Source organism: Marmota flaviventris, chromosome 12 (assembly GCF_047511675.1).
Source record: "Marmota flaviventris isolate mMarFla1 chromosome 12, mMarFla1.hap1, whole genome shotgun sequence".
Lineage (NCBI taxonomy): Eukaryota > Metazoa > Chordata > Mammalia > Rodentia > Sciuridae > Marmota > Marmota flaviventris.
This window is the reverse complement of record NC_092509.1, coordinates 74446468-74473309: the sequence shown is the minus strand read 5'-3', so window position 1 is coordinate 74473309 and position 26842 is coordinate 74446468. Positions and strand designations below refer to the sequence as shown.

At 37.6% G+C, this 26842-nt stretch overlaps 1 protein-coding gene across 1 annotated transcript in view; it reads left to right on the top strand.

The window, feature by feature from the left end:
• The first annotated feature begins 2504 nt into the window (after positions 1-2504).
• LOC114092130 (zona pellucida sperm-binding protein 3 receptor-like) overlaps positions 2505-26842 on the top strand; it is a 40575-nt gene continuing 16237 nt past the window's right edge. Inside the window, exons 1-8 of the mRNA XM_027934652.3 lie at positions 2505-2592; positions 3554-3733; positions 4322-4421; positions 10170-10255; positions 10437-10631; positions 12649-12831; positions 14148-14339; positions 15888-16088. Of these exons, the coding sequence (XP_027790453.2) occupies positions 2505-2592; positions 3554-3733; positions 4322-4421; positions 10170-10255; positions 10437-10631; positions 12649-12831; positions 14148-14339; positions 15888-16088 (1225 nt within the window). The remainder of the gene's footprint in view (positions 2593-3553; positions 3734-4321; positions 4422-10169; positions 10256-10436; positions 10632-12648; positions 12832-14147; positions 14340-15887; positions 16089-26842) is intronic.

Here is a 26842-nt window from a genome sequence, read left to right as displayed (position 1 = left end):
AGGGTTGGGGAAAGTAAGAGTGGGAAGTTACTACTTTTTCTGTATAAGGCAGAATGTACCAGCAAGGCAGAGATGAATAATTCAACCTCAGACTTCAGGATCTTGTGGACAGGTGGAAAGACAGACTGCAGACTTTGGCTATAATCCAAATCATAATAAAAACAGAGTTAGAAAAAAAGAATTGGAATTGGAATATGGAGTTTTTGCTGAAGTACAGAAAGGGCACTGGAGAATTGTCTGGGTAAAAAATGAATTGGGATTGGTGGAGGAGGGGGCTGGAGGGCAGAGGGAGGGAGCAGAGATGAGGAGGGTAGGGAAGTGGAGCTCTCCAGAATCTCAAACTCTCTGGGGCACCCAGAGCACAGGGATGGCTATCAAACTACAGAAACAGACTTGACAAAAAGCAATCAATCTACTGTACAAATGTGAAATCCCAAAGGATCAGAGCCCTAAAGTGAATTTGCTGAATTTATCAAATTCATTAATTTACTTTGCATTGTTTTCAGAAATATTCTTTTAAACACAATCGAAGTATAAATGTATTCATCTTGAAGAGAGCCATGAATTTGTACTTTCTAAGCAACATTTTAAGAATGTTCAATCTGTTTGCCAGATGGAGTTTGGAGTTCTCAAGGTTTTATTTTTTTTAATGACTCTTATAATGATTTTCTTCCTCCAAAAAATATTTTGGGGGGGTATTAGGGATTGAACCCAGGGATGCTTAACCACTGAGCAACATCCCCAGCCTTTTTTTACATTTTATTTAGAGACAGGGTCTCGGTGAGTTGCTTAGGGCCTCACTAAGTTGCTGAGGTTGGCTTTGAACTTGCAATACTTCTGCCTCAGCCTCCCAGAACACTGGGATTACAGGCATGCACAGGGCCCAGCTCCTCATGTGTTTACCACATGCATTTTATCATGAATTAGATAGAATGGGGAATGGGAGCCAGAAGTAGGGTTGCCCACCATCTCATTTACCTTGGGGGTCTTCTGGGGTTAGTCCTATAAGTCCTACATCCTGGGAAGCCCTTCAATGATGAGAAAATTGGTACAACTACTCACACTGTAATGGAGAAATAAGGGCAGCGTGAATGCTTCATTTTCTTCAATTACTGTTTCTTCACAACACTTCTATGCCAGGCTGACCACTTAATGTAAGTTAGGTATTACTTATAAAATCAATTGATTTTGTTGGCAGAATTGGGCTTGAAGACACAACTAGGGCACGTGGGATGAGGCCACTTGCGTGTGCAGGCAGTAGAGTAGCGGTGACATGATCAGAAATTTTAAGAAGAATCTGACATGAGTTTTTGCTCAATGAATGGGTTAAGCCCTTGCATATGGTGAGTGTGAAGGGAATCATAGGCTTCCCTCCCCACCTCCCACAGAGAACAGCAGTGACAGATTTGTGAGAAAGAGAGAAAACTGTCTTGAGCTAAAAAGACATATGATGTCAATTAATGCAAATAAAGTTAGATGTGAATAGAGAACCATCTCCATCTGCATAAAGTTTGAGTAAAAGATAAAATTCTGCATTTCATTGGAAGTTCTATTTATGTGTCACTTTGGGTACAAGAACTATTTCTTAAGTCAAGTTTTAATACCTGAGGAATTTCCCACATAGGAATAAGAATGAGATTGCAGAGATATTGTTTTGAAGAAATCTCTGATTAATAAATGATCAGAACCAAGGGAGATAATAGTAATAGTAATGTTTCCTTATCTCATGGCTAAACCATGCTTTGAAAGTTCTGAATCGGCCCCATTAATTGTGCTTTGGTTGACCCTTGCTGTAGAATACTCATATAGGCAGATACTGTAGACACATCTCCAACTTCATTCCTGTCTCATCCCTTTCTTTCCATTTTCACATTTACTCCTTTTGTCGAATTCCTCTGACAGTGTAGTCATTATGTCACTCAAAAATAAGTATGTAAATCAATCAATCGGTAAACAAAATGGCTCTCCATTTCCTCAATTCAAAGTTCTAATCTTGGTACTGAGAACCAAATCAAACCCACTTGTAACTCACTTTTCCCCATCTTTAACTGTCACCTCCCATTGACATTCTTTCTAGGCAAATGAAGTGCTAGCTACTGTTTTCCAGACGTGAACCCCCACCTCAAGGCTCTGTCTTTACTTGACTTTTGTATCTGGTATAGAATGTCCTTCACCTAACAATTCAAGTTTCACAACATCTGCCATAGATGAAGAACACCACCAGAAAACCATTGTCATTTCTCCATCCAGAATTAACTAGTCATCTGATGAGGGGCCCCTAAGGCAGATAATATTAAGTGCTATTTGTTGAAAATAGTGTTATTTAGTGTCTTTTCTTACATGTTTTCTTACTTTTTTTATTACGCTTTTATTATAATCTCTTTGAAGATGATGTTTCCTAGTACATTATGACAAGTGGAAGTTCACTGACTGCTTTTTTACTTGAGATCTTTCAACAGAAAAATATCAAAGAGGCTCAGATCATGCACTCCCACCAGAGCACCATGCCCCACAGGCTTGTGATGTGGAAGGTCTTCGGCTCAATTCTTGTCCAAATGACTTTGGTTACTGCTCTCCTGGATACTGTCCTTGGTGAGTAGTAGGGTGACAGGCCAGATCGTCACCATATAATGAGTTCATCACACACCCTACTTTCCAAAATGCCTCACAGATATTCTTCAGATATGTTGTGGGGCATATGTATGACCTTGGAGTTTAGAGATATTTGTTATAAACCCACAAAGGGATTGTTTCATACATGTTTTTGATACTCCCTTTTAGAATTTTCTCTCCAGAAATCTGTAAACAATCTAATTTCAAATAAACATGAGTTAGAATAAACATATATTATTACCTACCAGACTATCATGAAGAACTCTCACTGCTTGTGTGGATATTCAAACTGTAGGGCCCATGGAGATAATTTTGCTGAGGCCTTTAGAAGATAATATAGTAATTTACTTAATTCTTGCTGGGGAAGTAGAATTAAAATTTTTTATTTTCCAAGGGCTTCATACATTCTCCACATTGTGATGCTTTTGAAAAACATTTTCATTTTTGTGTAGGCAATCTAGTCAAAACCCCAAAGTCCAAAAGAACACAAATGAAGGGCTGCTTCTTATCTCAGCACCTGAGGTAACTAATCTTCTATGATGCTTTTTATTAATAAAACAAGTGTTTCTACGAAGGCAAGAGGCAGTGTTACATGGCATGACATAGGCACCTACCTGTATTCTGAGTAGGCAGATGTGGGCAATCTGAGAGAATAAGGAAATTCAGTTCTATTCTCCTGTAGTTTTGACAGTTTATCATTTGATCAGGAAAGGATGAATGTCATTTTATTTGTCTTTTTAAAATTACTTTTGATATTGTCATTAATTAAAAAGCATACATTGGTGATTACTCTCTGTGTTTATTGACCTTTGGAACAATGGGGGAGGCATGATAAAAAAAATCCAGTACCTGGTCTAAAAATCTTAACTATTCAAACCCTGAGATGCTATGTTGCAAGATATAACTTCCGGTTGGTGCTCCTTGTCTTTTTGGTGTCTAGGTGATTGTGGTCTTCCACCCAAGTTGCAGTTTGCTTCTCCACTCAGCCAGTTGTATGAGTCCAACTTCAAAGCTGGAACTGTTCTGAAATACGCCTGCCACTCTGGCTACAGGAGAGTCAATTCCAGTCGCGTCACTTGCGGTGCTTATGGTGCATGGATCTACAGTATCTTTTGTATCAGTAAATATCAACATTTCTTCTTACTTTGTTTCCAGAAAGTTGAACAGGAACTTGACAAAGTCAAGTCATAAAAAAGTCAAAGTCAAAGTCATATGAAAATCTGTACGTAGTGTTGAAAATTAACAACACCTATACTACATTGAAGAAGTCATTTGAGGATACACCGTGAGATGTTTTTCTCTTTTTCTTTTAAAAACAATTTATTTATGAGATATTTTTCTAACAGTAAGGATATAGAATTTTCTTTTTTCTTCTATTTCCCTATGGCCAAGGGCATGCAAGTTCGAGAAAATACAACTATGTGTACATCAGGTCAATATGTCACAGCCTATATTGTGTAATCACAGAGATTTAATTAAGCCAATATAATTAAGCACAGAGTTTTTCTTTGAAAATGTATCAGAATGTGTTTACTTTTATTTCCCCTCATATTACAAATTCAGTGAGCCACAATCAGAAATAAGCATTGAAGCATATCTCTGGATGTATCTGGAAGCAGGAGTTAAAGTTAATCCACCAGAGTTTTTTCTGATGTTATTTCTTGTGAACATTTGGAATCACTAATCATTAATTTAATTTGCTTACTAGAGAAACAATGCAGGAACCCAGGAGAGTTAACCAATGGTAAAGTGGACGTTATGACTGATTTTCTTTTTGGTTCAACCATACAATTCAGCTGCTCAAAGGGGTAAGTGTAAGGTAGACTAGAAGCAATTCTTCTTATTAATTAATTTTCATAAGGAGTTAATTCATTTGTGTTTCAAGAATAAAACTTGTGTATTAATGTCTACATCAAGAATTTTTACTTCTCCCCAGTCCCATTCATCCTGTTTCTCTCTGCCTTCTGACAGTAAGTGACTTTGGTTATTTTCTGACTTATCTTCTTGGGATTTATTTATATATATACAACCAAGTACAAATATTTTTTGTCAATATTTTGCCTCCTTTTTTACATATAAGATATCTGACTGCATGCATTATTTTGAATTTTACTGTTACTTTTTTTTTCTCTTAATAATATTGCTATAAACTGAACACCATGTTCCCCCCAAATTCACATCTTGATTTCTAATGTGATCATTTTTGGAGATGGGGACTTTGGTAAGCAATTAGATCATGAGGCTAGAGCTCTCACAAAGGGTTTTGTGTCCTTTAAAGTAGGTAATAATTATACACTATTGTGTATAATAATAATTAATGTTCTTTGAGTGTAAAAGAGTAGGATTTATTCCAGTGAGGAGAAAAGGCAACTCTCACAGGGCAAGAGGGAACCAGATAGGGGTTGCCACTTAACTGTACTAGTTTAGGGGGGCTTATATAGCTACTGAGCAGGGACATTGGTCAATACCTATGCTAATCAAGTCCTGGGAAAGTACCAAGGCTAGTGGTCAAAAATATACGCTAAACAGGTATTGGAAAAGAGTTAAGGCTACTGGTTAGCCCAGGATTCTGTAGCCTTCGCTCAGGTCTATCCCTTCCTACCTTTCCCTGCCTCGCCACAGAACAAGGGAATTGGCTGGAATCTTTGGAATCTTTCTACAGGTTAACTTCATGGAATGGTCTTTACATTTTAAAAGGTATTTTATTGGGGATTACCTGTACCATCCTATTCAATCCCCCCTTCTGAAAAAATGCCCCTAACTACTGTTAGGGGAAAGGGGTGATGACCACTCTGGCAGTTTCAGGCTGAAAATGGGTATTGAACAAGCACAGGATCCTCTGACGGAGGTCTATCTAGGAGCCCCTGGTAGGTGGGGATTTCATTTTGGATTCCATTTGTAGTTTGGGCATCTTGCACATGAGGGAAGTCCAGAGATCCTCGGTGTGGCAGTTGGTGGATGATTAGACAAGGTACTTAGGGCAGGGATCATGCCTTCCAAAGGACCCTGAAGGAGCCCCAAAAGATGAAACTAGATTTTCAACTGCTGTAGTGTTGCTGCGGATCCCAGCCACCTGCCATGCCTCTCTTGTCTCAGAAATTTGAAGAACAACGAAATCCATGGACAAGGAAGAGTGAGTATAAAAGAGTAGAGATGAAGGGACCTGATATGGGTTGCTCTATTATGAGTAATTATAATGCACCAATAAAAATATGGAGAAAAGAAAATTGATGTTAATATAATCCATCAAACTTATTAAGATTTCACTCGTTTTACACACACTCATTTGTGAGTGTGTTTCATTCTATGTAATTTAAACATATTTGTGTATTTGTGTGACCGCAGCCACGGTCAAGATACAGATGTTGTCTTTTCATAGCAAACACCCTCCCTCCTTCTTCTCTGACCTTGAGAATCTTCTAATCCATTCCCTCTGTCTATGATTATGTCATTTCAATTGTGCTATATACACAAAATCACACAGAATGTAACCTTTTGTGATCAGCTCTTTATTACTCAGCACAGTTCTCTTGATATGCACCTGTGGTGTTATGTGCATCAAGTTTTTACATTTTATTGTTGAAACAATTCCATCCTATGGAATTTTCTTCATCATTCATCCATTGAAGGAAACTTGAATTCTTTCCTTTGTGTCTATTATGAATAAAGCGGCTGTAAATGTTCATCTGCAGATTTTTTTTTGATCTGAACTTAGGTCTTCATTTGTCTGGATTAAAGTCAAGAAATGCAATTTATGAGACACAGTGGTTCAAGTCTAGTAACCATTATATAGTTACATGTCTGTTTTCTAGAGAGGATGAACCATTTTACAGTCCCACCAGAAAATATATTAGTGGATCCATATTACTCAACGCCAGCATTTGGTAGTTTCAAAATTTTTAGCTTTAACTGTTCTGACAAATATAATTATATGGCCCTATGCTTTTAATTTGCATTTCTGTAATAGTTAATGATGTCGGATTGAGTATGTTTATATGTGCTTATTTGTTATTTTATGTTCTTTTATGTGAAATATCTGTTCATATTTTCCTTCCCTATGTTGAATAGCATTGTTAAGAGTTGACATCCTTGCCTTATACCCAAACTTTGAGAGAAAACTTCAATCTCCCACCATTATATACCTTAGCTGTAAGATTTTATAGATGCCCCTTATCAAGTTGAGAAAATGTTCCTGTATCCCTAGTTTGCTAAGAGGTATTTATAAAGAATGTCTGTGGAATTTTGTCAATTTTCTTTCTCTGGATGGTTTTCAGATCATTTCAGTATCATTTATTTAAAAGTACATATTTAATCCATTAATATGGGTTAATTTTTTTAAAAAACAATATATTTAATTCTCAAGTGTTATGTGATTCTGTTTTGGACTTTCTATTTCATGATTCTAGTCTGTCTCTAAATTCACACAATGAATTCCTCTCTCTTCTGAATTTTATAGTATGTAACATCACTTAAAAGTATACCCTCTTTCTCTCTGCTTTTACTAGTATTTCTGACTATATTTACTTATTTATTTTCCTATACAAACTTTTCAATTATTTGATTTTTACTTTTAATAAATTGGATTAAGTTTTAAATGGCCTTTGGAAAAACAGACATAGTATGATGCTGAAGCTTCAAAACCAAAGCTTTATTATGCCTATATGTCAGTTCTAGTCTTTTGTGTGCATGTATATGTGGGGAGTAATGTGAGTGTGTGTGTGTGTGTGTGTGTGTGTGTGTGAGAGAGAGAGAGAGAGAGAGAGAGAGAGAGAAAGAGAGAGACAGACAAAGAGACAGAGAGAGACAGAGAGAGAGAGACAGAGAGGAGAGTGAGTTTCAGGATAGTTTTAAAGATTTCCCAACACACATTTTTCAATTTTCATGTTTACTCTTTGGTATCTCATATTATTTTTATCTTATTTGTGATATTGCAAATGGTGTCCTTTTTTATACCTACTAACAAATTTTATGTGTATATGTATAAACTATTGATTTCTATATTAATTATTTTATTAATATTGATTTCTATATTAATCTCATATACAAGATAATTCTGCATTCTCTTAATTATTTGCACTAGTTTTTAGTTGGAATTTCTTGTGTTTTTCATGTATATAATTGTGTAATGTGAACATGATTTTGTTACTTTCTCTTTTCCCAATTTTATTTTTTAAATTTCGTATTAATTGTGCTAGCAATTATCTCAAATAATATACTGATACACTGGACATTGTTTTATTATTCTTAATTCTAGCATTTTTTAATTTAATTTTGGTTGTGCTATATCTCTGCCTAATCTATTTTATTGAATATTTTTGACAAGGCTAATTGTCAATTTCTTTCTCAATATCATTTTTATGTCTATCAAGAGATTGACTGTCTTAGATATAATAATATCATGTTATATATTTATTTCTCAGGCTACCCTAACAAAATACAGGCTGAGTACTTAAACAATAGAGATTTCTTTTTCATAGCTTCTCTAAGTCAAGGTGTGTCAAAGTTTAGTCCCAGGTGAGAGCTCTCAGACGGCAGACATCTTTCTGACTTCACATGGCTTTTTTTTTTTTTTTTTAATGCTAGGTATTGACCCCAGGGGTACTTAACCACTTAGCCACATCCCTGGCCTTTTTATTTTTTATTTTGAGACAGATTCTTGCTAAGTTGCTCAGGGCTTCACTAAGTTGCTGAGGCTGTTCTCGAACTTGTAATCCTCCTGCTTCAGGCTCCCAAATCTCTGGGATTACAGGTGTGCACCATCATGCCTGGTTCACATGGCCCTTCCTTGGTGTGTGGTGTGAAGATGGGGATTGTTAGATAGCTAGTCAGCCATAAAGGGTACGATGGAAAGGACACTTACAGGTGACTGAGAACCACAGGGGACCCTAGCTGAGAGACAAGCACCTGGAAGATGAGGAAGATGGGGGGTCTGGTATGTTAAGACCTCCCCCAGACATTTCAAGATCATGTCACACTCCCTCAGGTAGCCTGGAGTCTCCCTTATCACCTAAACTGTGTCACAATCCCCAATCACCCTGGCAACCACAACATCAAGACCTCACAAAGAAAGTTCTCTGGGAGCTATTCAAAAGGTAATAAACTATGATAAAGGGGACAGGAAATTGAGGCAAAAAATAGAGGAACTCAATTTCCTCAAAAACTTCAACTTTGTGAGCACCACACCATTCTCTCTTTGAGGCAGTCCAAGCAGATTCTACATTGTCAGTCAAAAGTCAAAATGTGGACCTGGGCAGGACTCTGTGGAAACTTCCCTGGGACCTCCAATAAAACTGAAGGCCAGGAGGAGCATGCTGTCCTTATCTTCTCCTCCTCCTCCTCCTCCTCCTCTGTACCAGCGATTGAACCCAGGGGCACTTAACCACTGAGCCACATCCCCAGCCCTTTTTATGTTTTATTTAGAGACAGGGTCTCCCTAAATTGCTCAGGACCTCCCTAGGTTGCTGTGGCTGGCTTTGAATTTGGGATCCTCCAGCGTCAGCCTCCCAAGCTGCTGGGATTATAGGCATGTACCCCCATGGTTTTTCCCTATCCCTTCTAATAAATATCCTTGTTATTTTGAGCAACATGTCTGAAATATTTCTGGGCAAGAACCCGGATGAGAAAGGACTGCTGTGGCTGCCTCAGCTGGTCACCGGGCCTGTGCCCTGTAACAGGATGGAGGTGGAGGGAGAGCACAAGCGAGAGAGCTCAGTGATGTCTCTTCTTATAAGGACATTAATTAATATTTTGGGATCAGAGTCCCATGCTCTTACACCTTAATTATTTCCATATGCAAATACATTCATATTAAGGCTTCAACATGTGAATTTAAGAGGCAAACACATATATTTGGTTTATAACAATGTATAAGATATCATTCCTCATTTTAAAGCATCCTTTCCTTATCAAAACAAATTCATTTGACCATGGTATGTTTTTCTTTTAGAGTGTTTGTTTTTTGATTAATTTTCATTGATATTCAGGGCAAACTGATATTTTTTTTATGAAAACAGCCTGAAGAAAGACTGGGACTTGTCAAGAGCAAGAACTATGAGATGATAATCAGGCAGCTAATGGTTTAGGAGAGTAAGCTGAGCTTCAGAAATCAGAAGGAAGCTCTGAATCAGATGTCAAAGTAGTTTTTATCTGTAATGTGTCTTGATCGTTTAATTCCAAAGAAATTATATAAGAAGCTCAAGTGAACCATTTTCCTGCTATGCACTCTTTGTTTTTTAGCTTACTAAGAAACATGTATAATATTTGAGTATGAAGATCTGGGGATGTACAGCGTGGTTAGGGATTGGTACTATCTGATGTTTGGGAAAAAATTAGTAATAATATTTAAATGACTAAGAAAAGTTTTTAAAATGAGTAAATGTGCTCTCTGACTGATAACGATGAAACTGAACTGCAAGTTGCCCCAAATAATCAAGAAGACAGCATTGTTTTTATTTTTTTAATCGTGGATAAAACTCCCACTTGTCTGAAGCCCATTGGCAGTTTATCTTACTGTTTGTAGTAAGATAAATTCCACTGGAATCTTTGACCTCTTTCAGGTATGTCCTCATTGGTTCAACGAATAGTCAGTGTGAGGTCCAAGGTAGTGAGGTTGAGTGGAGTGACCCTCTCCCAGAATGTGTAAGTAAGTAAAGATTTTAAGTAGAGATTTCTTTCCTATTCAATACAAATCTAAACCTTATTGGGTCTATCACTCTCTGAACCTCCAATTCCCCTTGGGCCCTCTCTCTGTTTTCATTTTCAGAAACATTAGATTTGTCGTGATGCTTTTTTGATATTTCTTTCTCTTCACTCACTCTTCTCAGTTGTCAATTGTGAGTCCCCTCCAGAAATCAGTAATGGGAAGCACGATGGTGGAGACGAAGACCTCTACACGTTTGGATCCTCTGTCACCTACAGCTGTGATCCCAACTTCTCACTCATAGGCAATGCCACCATTTACTGCATGGTGGAGAATAAAACATTAGGTGTCTGGAGACCAAACCCTCCTGTATGTAAAAGTAAGACACATAATGCATTTGAATTCTCTGTTCTCTTGTTTAAAAGAAAAAAGGGAAATGTATTTCCAGGGGGAAATAGAAGGTCTTAGAGACAGAGTTAAATGTTTCAGTGATAAAATGACTCGGGTTCAGCCTGCTTACATGCTATGTTAGTCGGGGTTGCATAGACTATGCTGTGATAAGATGTCATAGCAATATCTCCTGCACTTTTTATAGCAAAAGTTTCTCAAGCTCTTTCTTCTTTGCACTGCTAGTCTGGGAAACTTGTTTGTGCCTCATGCCAAGAAATTCTGTTGATCCTGGATGAAATGGAGATACAGGGTGACGCTAGTAATATCAACCACTCATGCCTATGGAGCTAACAGAACCGTATCAATTTCAGCAGGTTAATAGGAAAGGACAAAGAATATACCTGACTCCAAACTGTCAAGGGAAGCAAAAAGAGATGTCCAGCCAGTTTCAGTAATAACTCAACTTGCTAGTTTAGCCATCTTTCTTTTTGACAAAGTGCTTTAAAAACTCTGTATCATTTACTCCTTCCTGGCTCAGTACAGGATCCACCAACACTAGAACAGGACAGCTTCCTCGTGAAAAGAGTAGAAAATGCTTGGAGTCAGGTCTGTGGGAGGTAGTAAGGCAGGAGCTGAAGCTGGAAAGGCTGGCAAAGGTCTTGCAATGAACAGCCTGTGTGCCACTCAGGAGTTCAGAGTAAGGTGAAGGGGAGGCATTGAATACGTGGTAATTTAAGTGGGGCCAACACAACTGACAGGTACGTCTTGTTGCTACCATCCAGCCAAGAAGTAAAGGGGGCTTCAACTATAGCGAGGGCAGTGGGCCTGGAAAGAAGTCAAAAGAAATCCACGGGGCAGGATTGCCAGGACTCGATGCCTGGCTGGTTGGGGATTGGAACATGGGTGACATTTTTTTCTGTTTGGGAGGCAGCTCTCAGGTGCCCTAGTTGCCTCTTCGTGATCACCATGTCATTACTATGGGCCACTCATCCACAACCAAAATCAACCTGGAAATTTTTTTTATTGGTTCTTTTTAGATACACATGACAGTAGAATGTATTTTGGCTTATTATACATACATAGAGTATGACTTATACTAATTAGGATCCTTTTGTGGTTGTACATGATGTGGCATTACCCTGGTCATGTATTCAAATGCAAGGATAGGAAAATTATGTCCAATTAATTCGACTCTCCTTCCTACTCCTCTCCCTGCTCCATTCCCTTCATTCCCTTTTGTCTAATTCAATAGAATTTTATTCTTCCTCTCCCCACCCTCCTTTATCATGGGTTGTCATTTACATGTCAGAAAGAATATTTGGCCTTTGGTTTTTTTGGAACTGGCTTATTTAACTTAGCATAATATTCTCCAGTTCCATCCATTTGCCAGCAAATGCCATAATTTCATTCTTCTTTCTGACTAATATTCCATTGTGTATATATACCACATTTTCTTTATCCATTTATTTGTTGAAGGGCACCTAGGTTGGTTTCATAACATGGCTATTAGTGAATTGGAGCTGCTGTAAACATTGATGTGGATGCATCACTGTAGCATGCTGATTTTAAGTCCTTTGGATATAAACTGAGGGATGGAATAACTGGGTCAAATGGTGGTTCCATTCCGAGTTTTCTAAGGAATCTCCATACTGCTTTCCGTAGTGATCAATCTGGAAATTAGGCCATGATAATGGGAAGATCTGGGAACTTGGAGATTCAAGCTGCAAGTTTAGATATTGCTAGTTGTTATCAATGAGAAAGTTAGAGCACTTTATCTACAATGACCAACACAATGACTTCTCAGTTATCTGAGCTTCCTTGAGAGACTGAAGGAATATATAAAGCTTTAAAATATTTTATGTGTACCTACTCAATAGAAAGTTGTATAAGACCTTCCTTGGAGATATACCAAAACTCACCATCACATCTCTATTTCCCTCTCTCTCTCTCTCTCTCTCTCTCTCTCTCTCTCTCTCTCTCAGATATCTTTTTCTATACTCCTGTTGAAATATTCTGCCATCAGCCACAGATTCCACAGGGAATCTTTATCTCTGGATTCAAACCCTTCTATACTCACAAAGACTCTATTGTGATAAGCTGCAAGAAAGGTTACGTCCTCCGAGGGAGTAATTTAATCCACTGTGAAGCTCATAATGAGTGGTACCCCTCTGTTCCCACCTGTGAACTCAGTGAGTATAAACTATGAAGGGACTGTAATATTTGTCATGTGAAGTTACCAGAAGCATGAGTGTGGGGGCATCCTTCTGGGCTCAAGGCTACTAAAATCCCAATAATCATATAAGTTAAATATATTTTCCCCCAGTTTTCTTGTTAGAAGGAAGATTTTCTTCTTAATAATCTCTTGATATTATTTGTAAGATTTAATATATATCATATAGTTGACACGCCAATGACTTTGTTCATACTGTAGATTATATATGTATTGTAAACGTTTTACAGGAGGTGATAGAAAAATTTCCCATTCCCCTCAAATGAACAAAATATGAGTATTTCTTGAAAGATGGAAATAAAATTCCATCTAGCATTTTCTTTCTTAATGTCACAGAGGTGCTCTATGGAGTAGCATTTGCCTTGAGATCTGGACACTGTGAATATCCACAGATCGCTGGTAACATTAGGGACACTCTTTGCTAACATTGACTTAGCACTTCCTACATACACACAGTATCTCAGTGCTTAATAGCTATGAATTTATAACAGTCCTAAAAAGGAGTTACCATTTTTAATCCCGTTTCAAAGAGGAGAAAACGGAGACAGACATTAAGGAACTGGTCCAAGTTCACATGGTTATCAGTGGTGGAAGTCTCCATTGTATTGAGGCTTATCTATTCCCTTCTGCCACCACAAGAAGTTAGTCATCATTCAAAATGTGCAGCAATGAAATTCAATGAATATGTAACTTGACAGATACCCATCCCCTCATCAAACCCCATGAACCATTGGCGCAAGGTTGAGTAGAAGAAGGACAAGGTCATAGGCTCAGGTGTACATATGTATATGGGGCTTGATTTGAGGCCAGTTCTGAAATTCCAGGTGACAGTCAAATTGTCAAGGGAAATGCCTCTTATTTTCATTTCCCATTAGGCAAAGATACCAGTGAAAGTTAGACTTTCCTTAGAGCAAACGTCTGCTGTGCATTCTGAGCAAGCCTAATGCCTCTCCTGAACATGGGTCATCCTGAATGATAATGAATTGGAAGGAGACATAAGGTCCCATAGAGTTGGACCAACACCTAGAACTGTCTCCCTTTTGTACAGTGGCAGGAAGTAATAACCCCTCAGTAATAGCCACATCAGGATTATGTGCATTTAATGCTTGACATCAATCTATCAGGCAGTAATGCTGTGGAGTCTCTTTCTGGTATTCCCATTAATCTTGCCATCTGTTTTTTTATTAATAAGTATGTGATCTTTTATTTTTTGCATGTGTGACATGAAATCCCTATAACAGTTTTCTTTTACATTTGTGTTTCCTTTATGATCAGATGGTTGTTCAGACTTACCAGAAATTCCTGGTGCTTTCTTGGAGAAACATATCTATGCTCAGAAAACTCAGGAATTATTTGAAATTGGGACAAAGTTGAAATATCAGTGTAAGCCTGGCTATCGCGCAGCAGATGAGCTGACTGTGACTTGTCAGCAAAATTTGATATGGACAACTTCCAGAGGATGTGAGAGTAAGTGAATTTGGTTTTGTTTTGTTCCCCGCCCCCCCCCCCCCCCCCCCCCCGTGTATGTGCTTGTGTGTCTATTTCTCTATTAAAAATGTTAAGCATGATCCTTGAAATTTTCCAGGTTTGGCTTCATTGCATAGGATATATCCAGTTTTTGTAAATGTTTTGTGTGCTCTTTAAAATATACGTATTTTGTAGTTGTTGGTTTTGTGATTTTTATGTATGTCAGTTATTTCTAAATTTTTTTTATGTTGCTGTTCAAATTTATACCTATTTACTTGTCTCTCTGTCACTGAAGATTTATTTAATTATGGATTTGTTTTTTAACTTTTTAGTTTTTTTAAAAGAAATAAACTCTTTTTTTGAGATGGCATTATTAAATGAATACTTATTTAGAATGATTTGTTTCCCTGATGAATTTAACTTTTTACTAGTGTATTGGTAATAACCCTCTTTATACTACAGTTATCTTTAAATTTTACTTTTATATTTAGTCTACCTCTAACAGCTTTATTTCAGTTTGTGTTTGCATGGGTCATCTCAACTTCCTCTTCTAATAGGCTCTTTAATTCTTCATGTCATCACCCCCACTGTTTATCTACTTCTCATTGAAGGAAAGGCGAAGAATGTGAACTACATTTCCTACAACTGCAAAATCAATTCCTCGTTTTAAAGACTTTTAATGAAGAAGTAAAGTAAAAGGCAAATTAAGTGGTAGCACTTTAACCAAACAGTTATATTACTTGATATTTTTATATTACTTGAAAATTTTCATGAATTTGGAGAAGATCCCCTTGGTAGAACTTTTCCTTCAATTTCTTTCCTTTTAAAAATTATTCCAAAAAAAATAATATTTATGGGTTACCATGTGATGTTTTAATACATATAAATTGTGCAATATTTAAATCAAGTAAGCATAAATATATCATTTATTACTTTTTTATGGTAAAACCACTCAAAATTCTTTCTTTAAGCTTTTAAGAAATAGTCAGTGTATTATTGCTATCTAGCCATGCTTCTCTACTGTAGCACACTAGAACTCATTTCTCCCTTAAACTTTAATTTGGTCACCTATTGAGCCACTTTCCCCCATCTCTCCCACCTCCCCACTCTCCCTGCCTCAGGTAACTACTATTCTACTCTTAGCTTCTATGAGACTAACTTTTTACATTCCATTTATGAGTGAAACCATGCAATATTGGTATGTCAGTGCCTGGATTCTCCAAAACACTCCATTACCTAATTTTCCTTTGACCTTATTCTTCATTAGTAGTATTTAAAACTGAGGTATTGAATTTTCAGTGTTGGGCTCTACAGTTCACACTTAATATAATGATCTCCACTTCCATCCACTTGCTGCAAATGACAGAACTTCATCCCATTTTGGCTGAAAAGTATTCTCTTCTCAGAGGTTTCTCTTTCCCTCAAATCCCCCAAACCAAAATTTGACCTTCTGCTTCAATGAGTTGGATTATCAGAGTCAGAGCTTTAGCCAAAGGCATATTTCCCTTGTGATTTCATGAAACTTGAACATCCATTTTTATCTATCAGAAATGTGTTGCCCAACACCAAATCTGGAGAAAATCAAATTCGTACGTGAAAAGAAGGATTTCACTACTGTGTGTGCCTATGTTTCTGGAGACTTTATTTTCTATATGTGTGAAGAAGGCTACTACACTGCTTCTTCTGATGGAAAGAGTACATGCCAAGAAGATGGCACCTGGAAGCCTCAAATTCCAGAATGTAAACCAGGTAAGAATTTTAAAGAACTTATTATTTCCTTGGATCCTTCAAATATTATCCACCAAATATTTATCCACCAAGCATTTCACATCCTTCTTCCTGCAGAAGAGTTAACTTCTTAAAATCAGGTAAATAAAGGATTGTTCTTCTATAAAGTTTTTTTTAAATAAATGTTCATAATTTTTAAATTATTTCATTTTTAGAAAATACAGCATTTCAAAATTGTTGAGTTTCGGCCTTTACAGAAATTATCCTTCAACATAGGACTATCATCCCCAGTGCATTCAACTCATTGAAAACTTTCATATAGTTTTGTGAAATCTGAGACAGTGCCCTTCCAGTGGAACTATTCTATTATTTCACAGTCTTTGGTTCAACACTGTAACCATTGTCTAAATTCTAACACTCAGTAATCATGTCCTTATGGTGCTGTGTTTATGGGAAGCCGGAGATAGATTGGGGATCCTGCATCTATTTGAAGTCTTTACACTTTCCACAGATGAACATTCCTGAACTTAGCCTGAAGTCTATTGAGAATGATTTAACCAGGACTCTGTCGCTGAACTCATCCTTTCATCCCAAAACTCCTGTGATCCATGTTGAAAAATATTTCGTATAAAATGGGAGAATTCTCTCAACTCAAGTTGCTTTTCTCCCACCAAGTATTTATCCACCAAGCATTTCACATTGAAAGCAACAGGATTGTTTGAGTTTTGCCAAGTTCTCCAAGGGGATAGAACTTGAATGGAAACACTGGAACCTGTTACAAATCACCAGACTTGGGCCCCAAGAATGTGGATGAGACTGTTGGTAGGATGGTAAATTAGTACAACTACAATGGAAATCAGTATGGAGTTTCCTCAAAACACTAGGCATGTAACTACAGCATGACCACCCAGCTCTACCGTTTCTCAGTATTTATTCTGAAGAATTAAAGTCATCATACAATAACGACATGTGCCTATCCATGTGTATAGCAACATGGTTCACAATAGCCAAACTATAAAACCAGCCTTGTTTTATATCAGTAAATGGATGGAAAAAGAAAATATGGCATATATACACAATGGAGTTTTATTTAATCATAAATAAGAATGAAATTATGTCATTTGCAGGAAAATAAGTGGAACTGGAGACATTATGTTAAATGAAATAAGCCAAATTTAGAAAGTCAAGGGCCATGTTTTCTCTCATGTGTGGAAGTTAGAGAGGAAAAAGGAAAAGAAAGCTTTGTGTGCAGGAGTGGACAAGTATCTCCTGGAAATTGAAAAGAGATCACTAGAGTAGAAGAAGGGGGATCAAGGGGAGGTTGGGGGGGAGGGAAAATACTGGGGTATGATACTGGCCAAATTATACTGTTAAACCATGAACATGCACAAATATGTACCAATGGATCCTACCATTGTGTTTAATTATAACACAATAACAATATGGATGAAAACCAAATCGTCAGACTTGGAGGAGTCTTCTTAATATAAAACTATAAGCTCAAACTCTTCCCTCTCTCTCACCATCCAAATGCGAAGTTCACCCTCCAGAATTTCCCCTAGACACCACCACAAGAAATGTCTTTAAATACTGCTGTTTTAGTCTGAGTATCTGAGTATCTGTCTCAAAAGTTTTTTTGTTGGAAATTTAATCTGCAGTCCAACATTAGTATGCAGTGGGACGTGGGGCCTCTAAGAAGTGATTGTCCAAGGGATGAAGCCCTTATGAATAGTTAGTGCCATTATTTTGTGAGTGGTTCAGTTATCAGGCAAATGAGTTGTTATAAAAGTGAGTTCAACTAGGTCTGTTCTCTCTTATTGGCTTATTCACACTCTTTCATCTTATGCCCCATTGTGACATGGCATAAAGGCCCTTGCCAGGTGTAGATGCCATGCTTTTGGACTTCCTAGCCTCCAGAAATATATAGTTAAGTAACAATTTTTCTTTATAAAATCACCCAGTATATGCCATTCCATTAGAGCAACAGATAATGAATTAAGATAGAAAATCAGTACAGAGAAATGGGGTTGTAGCTATAACAAATACATAAAAATGTAGAAGTGGTTTTTGAACTGGCTAATGGGTGGAGATTGAAATAGTTTTGAAACAAATGCTGGTAAAATCCTATATTGTCTTGAACTGACCATTGAGGGGGGTTTATGGTGAGAGCCCAGAAATAAGAGACTAGGGAAAGTCTGGAGCTTCTTAGAGATTACTTAAGTGGTTGTGATGAAAATGTTGTTAGAAATACGGACAGCAAAAGTCAGTCTTGTGTTGAAAACAATTACCAGTGCAACAGTATTATGAGGTAAGGACTTCATGAGGTAATTGGGCATGAGAAGAGAGACCTCATGGACGGATTAATGCCCTAATCATGGAAGTGAATGAATCAATTGTAAGAGAGGGTTTTATAAAACTTGGTTCAGTGGGCTCTGCCCTCTCTTGCCTATTCACCTTCAATTATGTATGATGTAGTATAAAGTTACTCACTGGGTGCAGGTCCCATTCTCTTGGATGTCACAGGCTCAAAAACCATGAGCTAAATAAACTTCTTTCTCTATAAATTACCCAGTCTGAAGTATTCTATTATAGCAACAGAAAATAAACTTAGACACCTCCTTATCCTGAAGCTACATATGAATGTATTGAAGGATATATTTTAGTTGGATTTGCTATAGCTCATGCAAAACTTTTTGGTGGCTTCCTTCACCTTTCCAAAGTAAAGGTAACTCTAGTTCCACTCATAGTCCATTGAAGTTAGAGTTACAAAACATTGAGAGCAATGTTTCCTGCTGATCAGAGACTCCTAAATTTTACCTTTTAATTATGTATTTGGATTATTTAAATCATGACTGTAATTTTTAAAATCCATTGACAAAGACATTAAAAAATGAAATTTACTTCCCACTCCAGAATCCTATGGGTACAATTATCCCATCTCTAGGGGCAGCCACTACAACTAGGTTGCTTTGTATCTTTCCAGAATGTCCAGACACAGTGTATTTTATTTGAGAATATCTTTGCGTTGCTAGTAAAATTCTCATGAGAATCTTGAGTTCTTTCCAACTATCCAAGAGAGAGGAATGTCAAGTGTAAATCCCCAAGTCATGAGGTGTTGAATACCTCCACTAAAACCTCATGATGGCCACCATTTCCCCCATGATCTTCCCATTTCCACTTTTTTTTTTTTTTTGATGACCCAATGATGATCCTGTTTGGTCACTGATGCAGAAACAAGATGAATCAAGATACTGTCTGTCTCTACATTGTGCTACCAAATGCCACTGTCTCTACTGTACCCAGGAAGATTAATGAGGCTGAGACAATGAAAAGTACATATACAGATAAAATAATAATAGTAATTAATTCATATGGTTGTAACAAGGATTAAATGAGATAAGGCCAACAAAAACTTAGAAAATAGATGCATATATTACTCAATAAATATTTATGGCTATTATAAGTACTAAAATGAAAGACTTTAGAACAACTTGAGGAGCCTAAGTATAATTATGATCAAAGTTTGTCTTATGCTGTTTTGATGCCTTTTTCTGAAAAAAACACAAGAATCAAAATATGTTTCCCTTTTAGTTCTGTGTCCAAAACCAACGGTAGAAAATGGCAGGCTGGCCAGGGAGAAGGACCATTATGTTGCAATGGAAAACATCACCATCCAGTGTGACTTTGGCTATAATGTGGTTGGTTCCCAAAGTATCACTTGCTCAGTGAACAAAACCTGGTACCCAGAGGTGCCCAAGTGTAAGAAGGTAAGTGGCACAATTCAGAGGAGTTCTGGGCTTTCAATCCCTGAAAATGGAAGCCTCCCCAAAGTTCTGTCCCTGTCAACAATGATCTGACTTTTGTCGGGATCCCTAAGTAATGTATCAAAATTAGCCATTTCAATCTCAAAGTACTATGGTGAGCTAGGAGAAGCAAGTTTTTTGACTCTGGGGCTAGAGCCAAAACTCCACTCTAGGCCCAGATCCCCTGACCCCTAACTCCACATCTTCTACAGTGAGTGTCCTGCGTTTGCTCCATTTCTGGTTGGTCAGCAGAATATCCCACAGCTGCCATGATGGAGGTGTTCTGGGTTGCTTTGCCTCTTTTAGGCTTTGATTGTGCCTGATTGCTGCTCAAGAGCAGATTGGGGTTTGGCTAGCAGCTGACACCTGATCAGAGGCAAAGTCTCTTCTGACTTCCTTTTCGTAGACCAGTCTTCAGGTCAATCTCACTTTTGCCAGTTATTCCTCTCAGAATGCACCCCCTCCTCATTTCTCTCTTTTAATCACCTTTAGGAGGTTCCAGAAGGCTGTGAACAAGTGATCATAGGCAGAAAACTCATGCAGTGTCTTCCAAACCTGGAAGAGGTGAAAATGGCCCTGCAGATATATAAACTGTCTCTGCAGATTGAATGTTTGGAACAAGAGAAAGATAAATGCATAAAGCTAAGGGAGAATATTTTTGAAAAAGAGAAATCAGAGGAGTTAGTTTTGCCTTTAAATTAATATGAAGAATCTCCTCAACAACTCTACTCTTGAGCACATCACTTAGAGTAATGTTTCTGGGCTTGGGAAATTTCATATGATTATTGTAAATTAAAAAAAAGATATATTTAACTGTTGATCATCTCACTGTGTCTACTTTTCTTAACTCACAGTGTTGGTCAAATAAATAATCACTCATCAAATATCAGTTTGTGTTGTCATCCTAGTCAGCATGCCACATAAATATCGCACACCCAGTACACAGATCTGCTGTTTACAATGCCTGTAATTAGTTTTACATCCCTTAGAAAGGATGGAAGCTAAGAAACTCAAATTGTTCATACTACTACCTTTCCCTGGTGCCTTTACTGCACATCTCCCATGTCCAGAACCTGCCTCTCTGACTGCAGGAAAAATGGTCCAAATCCAATAGATTTTCAAAGTAGACACTCTTTGGTAATTAAAAACCAGTGAGAGAAGAAAAACCTTACTGAAAAATAAAAATAAAAAAATAAAGAGGTGACAGTAGGAAAAAAAAAAACCTTACTGAAATTGTCCAGGTGCTTTGGTGAAATTGTCCCCTTCCAGGCACTGGCTTGACTCTACCTTGGCCAAGACTTGTGTTCTCAATTTTGCCATTAGAGATTAGCACTTTATATAAATGGAATCTATATTATTCATTCTTTTAATCTTATTTTTCCCTTAAATCTTGTATTTGTGAGATTTATCCATGTTGCATAAGGTTGAGATTCATATATTTTCATTTCTAGTTAGTATTCCAGGATCATATCCAGTATTCCAGGATCATATCACAATTTACCTGCTTTTTCTTTGATAGACATTTGGGTTATTTTCAGTTTTTTAATATTAAGAATAGAGCTATAATGAACATTTTTGCATGTGCCTTCTGCTACATGTATGCATTTTGAATCTAAGGATGAAATTGCTGGCTCATAGTGGTTATGTATTTGCTCAGCAGATTTCCAAAATGGTCGCCCCAACCTGCATGTTTCCAAGTGGGAACCTTTGGAAAGGGAGCTTTCTAGTCAACAATTGCCTTTTATTATGTTTCTTCTTTAAGAGAATTCTGTTGGATGTTGTCTCACCCACAGGCCAGTTGTGCCAGAGTTGTGGGGCCGGTTCTTGAGAGGCCAGAGAAAGTGCCTGGAGACATCATGGGAGACATGATTTATTGAGAAACATATATAAGAGGTCAGTGGTTCCTCCAAGAGGAGCCTAGTGGTGACAGGCTGACAGATAGTACCTTTGTCCCTCATGGTGCTTTGTCAAGCAGTGCCTCCTCTTCCTCAAGGTGCTGTGTCCAGTGGCCGCTAGCTGGATGAGTGACAGGTATTTTTTTCCCCACAGTGCCCTCAGTTCTGCACCCACCCCCACTCAGGGGTTTTATACGTTTGGCTGTGGAAGCAGTGACATTGTCAGATCAGTGGCTTAATGGGCTTGTCTGACCATTATCCCAAGAAGCAACTCTCCCAGCGTACATGCAAGAAAATAGCTTTCTGCGACAACACTAACTTGCCCTGATTCCCAGTGTGCATAGGAGAAAGTCAGTGTCCTTCAAGGTAATATACATCTGAACATTTGGGCCCAGGCTCGCTCTCAGTGTTTTCTTAACTTGGCTAGGTTTAGGGGAACAGAAAGGAGGCATTCACTGACATGAAAGTTTTAATGTCCCCCTTTGCTTTAGGGACAATATGGATGTAAAGTATTACAAAATTGTGCTTCTAATACTTACCTCCCTGGTAATCAATAAACTATATTTCACATGTTTACTGAATATTTAGATATTTTGTTAAGTGTTAGTTCATGTCACCTATTTTTTCATTGGCTAATTAAAATGTAGTTGTAGAGATTTGGATAAAAGTTCTTTGTATTAAAATATTTATTCTTACCCTCTGATATCCATTTTTCTTTCATAAGACTTTCCTAAGGTCTCTTGATAAACATAAATTCCTAATTTGATTATAGTACAATGCAGTCAACCTTTTATATTTGTGGGTTCCACATTCATGGATTCAACCAGCTGTGGGTGAAAGATATTTCACCCCCAAACTTGTATCTGCAAACTTATTTTTCTTGTTATTCTTCCCAAAGCAAAATAGTGTAACAACTATTTACATAGCATTTATATTGTAAGAGATACTATACGTTATGTAGAACTGATTTAAAATATACAGGAGGATATGCATTGGTAAAACAAACATTATGTCATTTTATTAAAGGGACTTAAACAGATATGGAGATCTGTCAGAATCCTAGACCCAATTCCCCACAGGTATCAAGATACAACTGCACTTCAAGTGTTTTCCTTTCAATTAATATTTTCTCGTACCCTACTAGAGAAGTCTATGCTTCCCCCAAGGTCATAAATATATTTACTCATGTTTTCTTTTACGAGATACACGATTTTCACTTTCATATTTACTTCTGTGACCCACATGAATTTGCTATGGTGTGAAGTAAAGAACCAAGTATCTTTTTTCCATATGGATATTCAGTAACTGTAGCATCTTTCATTAAAAAGATCATTCTTTCTGTCATTGCTCTGTAGTGTCATGTTGTCATAAACCAAATGACCACATATATTTGGGTTTTATTAATTGATGCTTGGCTATTAATTCTTGGTGTATTTGATTACACCAATAGAATAGTTTGTCAACTTCCACCAAAATTCTACTGAAAATTTTCATTAGGATGCATTTTACTATTAGCTTTCAGTGAAGAGGCCTTATACATCTTAATTTGTTTTATTCCTAGGCATCTTTAAAATTATGTATTTTATTATTCTTTTATATAAATTTCTAAAAAGTATATTAATTATTTTTTATCATTGATCTATTATTTGCTAGCTCTTAAAAATCTAATAAATTTTCTACATGTTTTTAGATATTTTAAGTTCCTAATTATGCCACTGGTGAATAACTAAAGTTTGAATTTTTTGGCACACTCTCTGCTATTGATTTGTCTGTTTTGTTGTTGTTGTTTGTTTGCTTGTCTATATATCTCTGCTTATCATTTGGTACTCTATTCCCATGGATATGATCTCTGAATCCATGTGAAATGGAAGTGCTGATAGTTGCCCTTGTCCCGTTATTGATCTCAGGAGGAAATTATTTACTAATTCACTATCATGTAGTGTGTCTGTCGTAGGTATTTTGTAGAAGCTTTTAATAAGATTGCAGAAGCTGGGTGCAATGATTGCACACTGTAATCTAGAGGCTGAGGCAAGAGAATCACAGTTCAAAGCCATCCTCAGCAACTCAGCGAGGCCTAAGCAACTCAGTGGACCCTGTCTCTAAATAAAACACACAAAAAGGGCTGAGGATGTTGCTCAGTGATTAAGTACCCCTGTGTTCAATCCCCACTACCAAAGAGAGGGAGGGAGGGAGGGAGGGAGGGAGAGAGAGAGAGAGGAGAGAGAGAGAGAGAGAGAGAGAGAGAGAGAGAGAGAGAGAGAGAGAGAGATTGCAGAAGTTCCCTTCCATTTATAATTTTCTAAGTGCTTTCCATTTTTATCATAAAACATGTAGAGATTTATCAAATGCTTTTTCTGCATTTGATCTATAGTTCAAAAACATTTTTTTTAGGTCATGGAGAGAATGCTCTAATGTTATTCATTGTTGTATAATAAATCCCAAACCTACAACTTAAAATAGTAACACTATTACTTTGTTCATAAATGAAACTTGAGCAGCATCTGGTGGGTGATGAATTTGCTCTACTCTGCGTCATCTGCAGTGTTATCAAAACTGGGGACTGGAATCTTCTAGAGATGGGCTGACTCACTAGCAGGTCTGATACCTGAGTTGGAAAACTCCACAAACTGTGGACTAGAGTCCCCAGGGCTCCACAGCCATCTCCATCTTTATGTGACATCTGCCCTTGTTCTCACTAGTTGGACCACTTCAGGGATCTCCTACTACCAGGTACTATTTTAGAAGATATAGTGTCTATATAGGTTGAAACTCCAGTCCACATGGTATCCTTTCTCAGTTGCCTGGTCATTCAATAGGCCATCCCACTCTCTTCTAAGGTCAGTTCCTTCCGTGGTATGGGATAGCAGGTAAGACCAGTGAAGCTCCTGAACAAATGCCCATTGACTTTCTTTTTGCTGTTATTAAAGTAAATTTCTTAATCAGAGGCAATACTGTGTGTCCTACCATGATAGGGAACAGGCATTCAGTAAGCTCACACTTGGTATATCTGGAAGAAATCTGGCCACAGGAATGCAAGTCTAAATCCAGAAAGAACCTACTGCTAAAAAAGCCAACATTATTCATCATGATGGGAAATCAAGTGATTGGCTGGGATATTGTATCTGGATGTGGTATCATAATGGATGTTGGTAAATAAAAATGCTAGTTCTAAATAAAAGTACTAGTTCTGCAAACAGAATATCTTTTAGCATCAGTTAGTGCATTAATCCTCTAATAGGGATTAATTGGGTGACAACTGTAGGCAAGTGGGTGTGGCTGGAGGTGGATCATTGGGAGCTTGTCTTTGGAGTGTATTTGTGAACTTGAGCTTAGTCTCTCTCTCTCTCTCTCTCTCTCTCTCTCTCTCTCTCTCTCTCTCCAACCCCCCTCCCCCACCCTCCTTCCTGGTGCCTTGATCCACTCTCATTTTTCAGCCAAAAGGTTGAGACACAGGACAGGAATATCTTAAAACCTAAATTTTCCAGCCTCTATTTCCATATTTTTGTGCAATAAATATTGTGTTCCTTTTTGGATATATCAGTGGAAATATCCTTCCTTCCAGTTGCCTCTCATGGATGAGGGGAGTCACAAGAGAAAACAAGCACTATAGCATCTTTTTTAAAAAATGTTTATTTTTTAGTTGTAGCTGGACACAATACCTTTTATTTTATTTATTTATATGTGGTACTGAGGATCGAACCCAGGGTCTTGAGCGCTCTACCACTGAGCCAAACCCCAGCCCCCACTATAGCATCTTAATGAAATTGAAGACAAGCTAAGGAGTAGAAGGAGATAACTACACACATTGTGACTTTTTTTTTTCTGTAGCTAATCATTTGCAGGGATAATGACTTGCTATTTTTTTTACTCCCACTCATCCCACCTGACCAGCCACGCACCAACCACACTGCTGGAACTTGGGATTTTTAGTAGAGCTTGAAATGAAAGGTTGTCATGATAAATTCTTTCATTCTGAGAGAAAGAACCCAAGGCAGCTCTACAGAATCTTCTCACTCAGACACCTAAAGGCCAGTGATTTGCTAAACACTCAAACTACCTCGTGGGGAAAATAGTCTTCTGTCATTTTGAGGAGGGCAAAATGCAAAGGGTAAGACTGAGAGATATCCTCAAGTTTATGTTCATCAGAAATCCTTTTGGGATTATTGCATCACTTGCTAAAAAGAAAATGAATTGTGTGACCTAATGTTTTTGTTTTTTGTGAATGGGGAAATAATAATGCTTACCAATGAAGTCAGTTGGAAAGTGAATTAGAAGTTGGTGCTGTTATTTCTACCATCCTGAAATATAAATGTGTTGGTTGGTATTCAGCTCACCTACCATAGCTGGAAATAGAAACAAGAAGTATCCCAGGGTGGGTGGTGGAGGAGTTAGAAGTGGGATGCAGGAGACCTGGTTTTCAGAGACTCCAGTGAGCAGAATATATTATAAAGTTTCTCTTTGTAGACTCCATCCACAAGCCCTCAGCCTTTGAGAGCAAAGATCTTTAGATTTGATAAAGGGACACCTGTCACCTGTACCCATTCTCTCAATCAATAAAATTAGTCCTCTTCACCTCTTTTCTCTCCTTCTCTTTCCAGAATTGGCAATCTGTTGCTGCTTCCTAAAATTCCCTTCTCCCTTGATAGAGCATAGCACAGGGATATTTTGATCATCATTTTGTCTTTGTCAGTCTTCGACTGACTTCTGTAGGGAAGGGAAAATTTCTTCAACCCTTTTGAGGTTCCTGGAGGTTTGAAAGAGAAAACACAGAGAGATTAACAGGGGCATTAATGTGGTCTCTCTGTGTGTCATTCATTCCTCTGAAGTATGGGGAAAAATTTCTTGAAATAAGAGTCTCATGACTTAGTATCTGACAAGGTAGGTCAGAGAACGACTTTATGGACAGCTCTTATAAGAAAGGCAGGTGATAGAGTAACATTTCTAGGATTTACGGTAAAAGAGAAAGAAGGGCAGGGGAGGGCCAGAAAGATTTTGCTTCTGAGCCTCTTTCCTTCAGTTGGAAGTATTCAGCATGCCAAGGCCATTCTTTGGTATATTGTGTTCTGAGCCTTAACAG